The sequence below is a fragment of the Pteropus alecto genome, unplaced genomic scaffold (genome assembly GCF_000325575.1).
Source record: "Pteropus alecto unplaced genomic scaffold, ASM32557v1 scaffold981, whole genome shotgun sequence".
Taxonomy (NCBI): domain Eukaryota; kingdom Metazoa; phylum Chordata; class Mammalia; order Chiroptera; family Pteropodidae; genus Pteropus; species Pteropus alecto.
Genome location: NW_006430472.1, coordinates 57,854 through 61,033, shown reverse-complemented (window position 1 = coordinate 61,033; position 3,180 = coordinate 57,854). Strand labels below are relative to the sequence as shown.

General features: G+C 34.6%; 1 protein-coding gene across 1 annotated transcript; it reads left to right on the top strand.

Annotated features, from left to right (window-relative positions):
* The first annotated feature begins 262 nt into the window (after positions 1-262).
* Positions 263-2,852, top strand: LOC102893548 (putative gustatory receptor clone PTE01). Its single transcript, XM_015592695.1, is given in 3 exon segments — positions 263-315; positions 1,996-2,748; positions 2,750-2,852. Coding segments are annotated over 3 exon segments (909 nt in total).
* Positions 2,853-3,180: the final 328 nt, after the last annotated feature.

Here is a 3,180-nt window from a genome sequence, read left to right as displayed (position 1 = left end):
ATTTTTTAATAAAATAGGACAAAAAACCTTCAGATTTGTATGAAACCATTAAAGGCCCCAAATAGCAAAAGCAATCCCGAGAAAAAAGAACATGGATAGGTCTTGATAGTATAATGCTAAGGAAAAGAAATCAGACAGAAAAGTTGAGAACTATATGATTTCACTCATAGGTGGGATGTAAAACTAAAGCAACAGATGAAAAAGAGAAACAAATTAAACTCATAGACATAGGCGCCAGTTTATTGGTTACCAGAGGTGAAAGATGGAAAAGGGAGGTGATAAGGGTAAAGGAGGTGAATTATATCGTGATGGAAGGTTTGACTTTAAGTGGTGAATACAAAATGCAATATACAGATGACGTATTATTGAATTGCACACTTGAAAGCTATATAATGTTATTAACCAATGTCACCCCAATCAATTTAATTAATATTTAAAATAAAAAACAGAACTACCATATGTCCAGCAATCCCATTTCTGGGTATATATATGAAGAAAATGAAATCTGTATCTCAAAGAGGTATCTGCTCTCCCATGTTCATTGCAGTATTATTCACAAGAGCAAAGATATGGAAGCAACTAAAGTATCTGTTGACAGAAGAATAGATAAAGCAAATGTTATCTATCTATCTATGATCTATATATCATTTATTTATCATCTATTTCTACCATCTATCTACATACACACGCAATGAAAGATCATGAAGAAAGGAAAACACTGTTGTTTGTGATAATATAGATAAACTGGAGGATATTAAGTCAGGCACAGAAAGACAAACACAGTATTATCTCATAGATTTTCATAAGAAAATGTAACTCATAGAATCAGAGAGTAGAACTATGGTTGTAAGGGGCTAGGGTGAAGGAAATGGGAAGCTGTTGGTTAGAGTACAAACTTTCAGTTATAAGATGAATAAGTTCTGGAGATCTAAGGTAAAGCATGGGGACTATAGTTAAAAACACTGTATTGTATACTTGAAATATGTTAAGTGAGTAGATCCTAGGAGTTCTCACCACACACACACACACACACACACACACACACACTCACACACACACAGAGTAACTATATAAAGTGATGGATGTATTAATTAACTTGTTTGTGGTAATCTTTTTACAGTGTGTATATGCATTAAAGCAGCATGTTGCACAATACAAAACTTGGAAAAAAAAAAAAAATGAAATAGTTTTATCATGCAAATTCAGAAAAGAGTCCCAAAAAAAAAAAGCAAAGAACAGTCCTAAACACCAGATATTTTACTAGTATTGTATGTGATTGATAAAAATAACCCTGAATGATATAAAAATTTTAGATGTTTCTTAAATTTCATTATTGTTTAATCATAAACAGATTCTTTGCACACTAATGCCATGTTTGTAGTCACTGGTGTTGTATAATTATGTGCATTTAACTAAACCACATATAATAAAATTTGAAGTACACTAAAGCCAAGGATAGGTATTATGTAAGAAATGATTTTAAAGGACAACCCTCAGATGCGAGCACTTATTTCTGCGAAGGAGGAAAGAGAAAACCAAAGAGTGATTAAATTCGTGAAGATAACTATCACATAACATTATTTTCTGTTTATGAACATTTGACTGAATTTGGATGTAGATTACACAGTCCTGCCTTGTACAGAGTATTTAAGATATTTTAAATAAAGGACTACCTAGCATTGCATTTGTATAAAATAAGATATTTTAAACTACTTCTTAATTTCTTTAAATCAGAATTATTACCCTTAAAGATGGAAGGGTAATCCTTATTCTATATTTCTTTTTGAAAGAAGTATGCTATATTTTCCTATGATCATAGATTTGTTCTCTCAAATATTCTTGTTCTTCTGATACTCTTCAGTCAAGTTTCTCTCAAGTAAGTGTGTATAGAAAGAGATAAATACCACAGAAACAAATAAGAGAACAATTTTAAGAAGAAAGAATTTGTCATACTGAGAAATACCGCTGAAGGTACTGGGGTGTATGACTCACAAGTCAATTGCTTGAATCCAAAATATGGAAACAATTCTGTGTGCCCACTTACTTATTTCCTGTTTCCAACACTCTTTTCCTTTTCAAAAGGTGTCCAAGCTATATAGAACCATGAAATCTAACATGTGTTTCAGAATTCTTCCTCATGGGATTCTCAGATGATCTGGAACTTCAGCCTCTGCTCTTTGGGTTCTTCCTGTCCATGTACATGGTTGCCATATTGGGGAATCTGCTCATCAGCCTGACCATGAGATTGGACTCCCACGTCGACACCCCCATGTACTTTCTTCTCTCTAACCTTTCCATGGCTGACATCTGTTTTATCTCTACCACCGTTCCAAAGATGATCATGGACATCCAAACTCATGGCAGAGCCATCTCCTATGGGGACTGCCTGACTCAGATGTCTTTTTTGATCCTTTTTGGATGTATGGATGGTATGCTTCTGACTGCAATGGCCTATGACTGGTTTGTGGCCATCTGCCACCCTCTGCACTACTCGGTCATCATGAACCCATGCCTCTGCTGCTTCTTCATTTTAGTCAGTCTTTTGGATTCCCAGCTGTACAATTTGATAGTGTTACAACGTACCTACTTCAAAGATGTAAAAATTTCTAATTTCTACTGTTACCCTTCTCAATTCCTTCGTCTTGTCTGCTTTGACACTTTCACCAATAACATAGTCATGTATTCTGTTGGCTTTACCTCTGGTTTTCTCCCTAACTCAAGAATCTTTGTCTCTTACTATAAAATTGTTTCTGAGAGATCTGTCAACAGATGGAAAGTACAGAGTCTTCTCCACCTGTGGCTCTCACCTGTCTGTTTGCTTATACTATGGAACAGCAAAACAAAACACGTAAACTGAATATTGTATCTTTGGTCACACTCCTTTTTAGTCTCATGGTTTTCATTCCTCTATGCTTCACATAGGAATGTCACTTTTTTTGATTTTTCCTTCACAAAATTTGTAGAGCATCCTGGGATCCTTTGTACATCATAATGAATGCATGAGAGGTTCTCCTCAACCACTGTGGTATGCAGGTGAAATGCACGACTCTCTTGTTATTTACTTAAATTCTACATCCTTTTCCAAAATTTACAATGTTCCATGTAAATTTTGCACCTGTCAAATCTATTTATTCAGGTAATTTTTGAGGATGCAGGTAATTTCTGTGGATTTTATTGAAA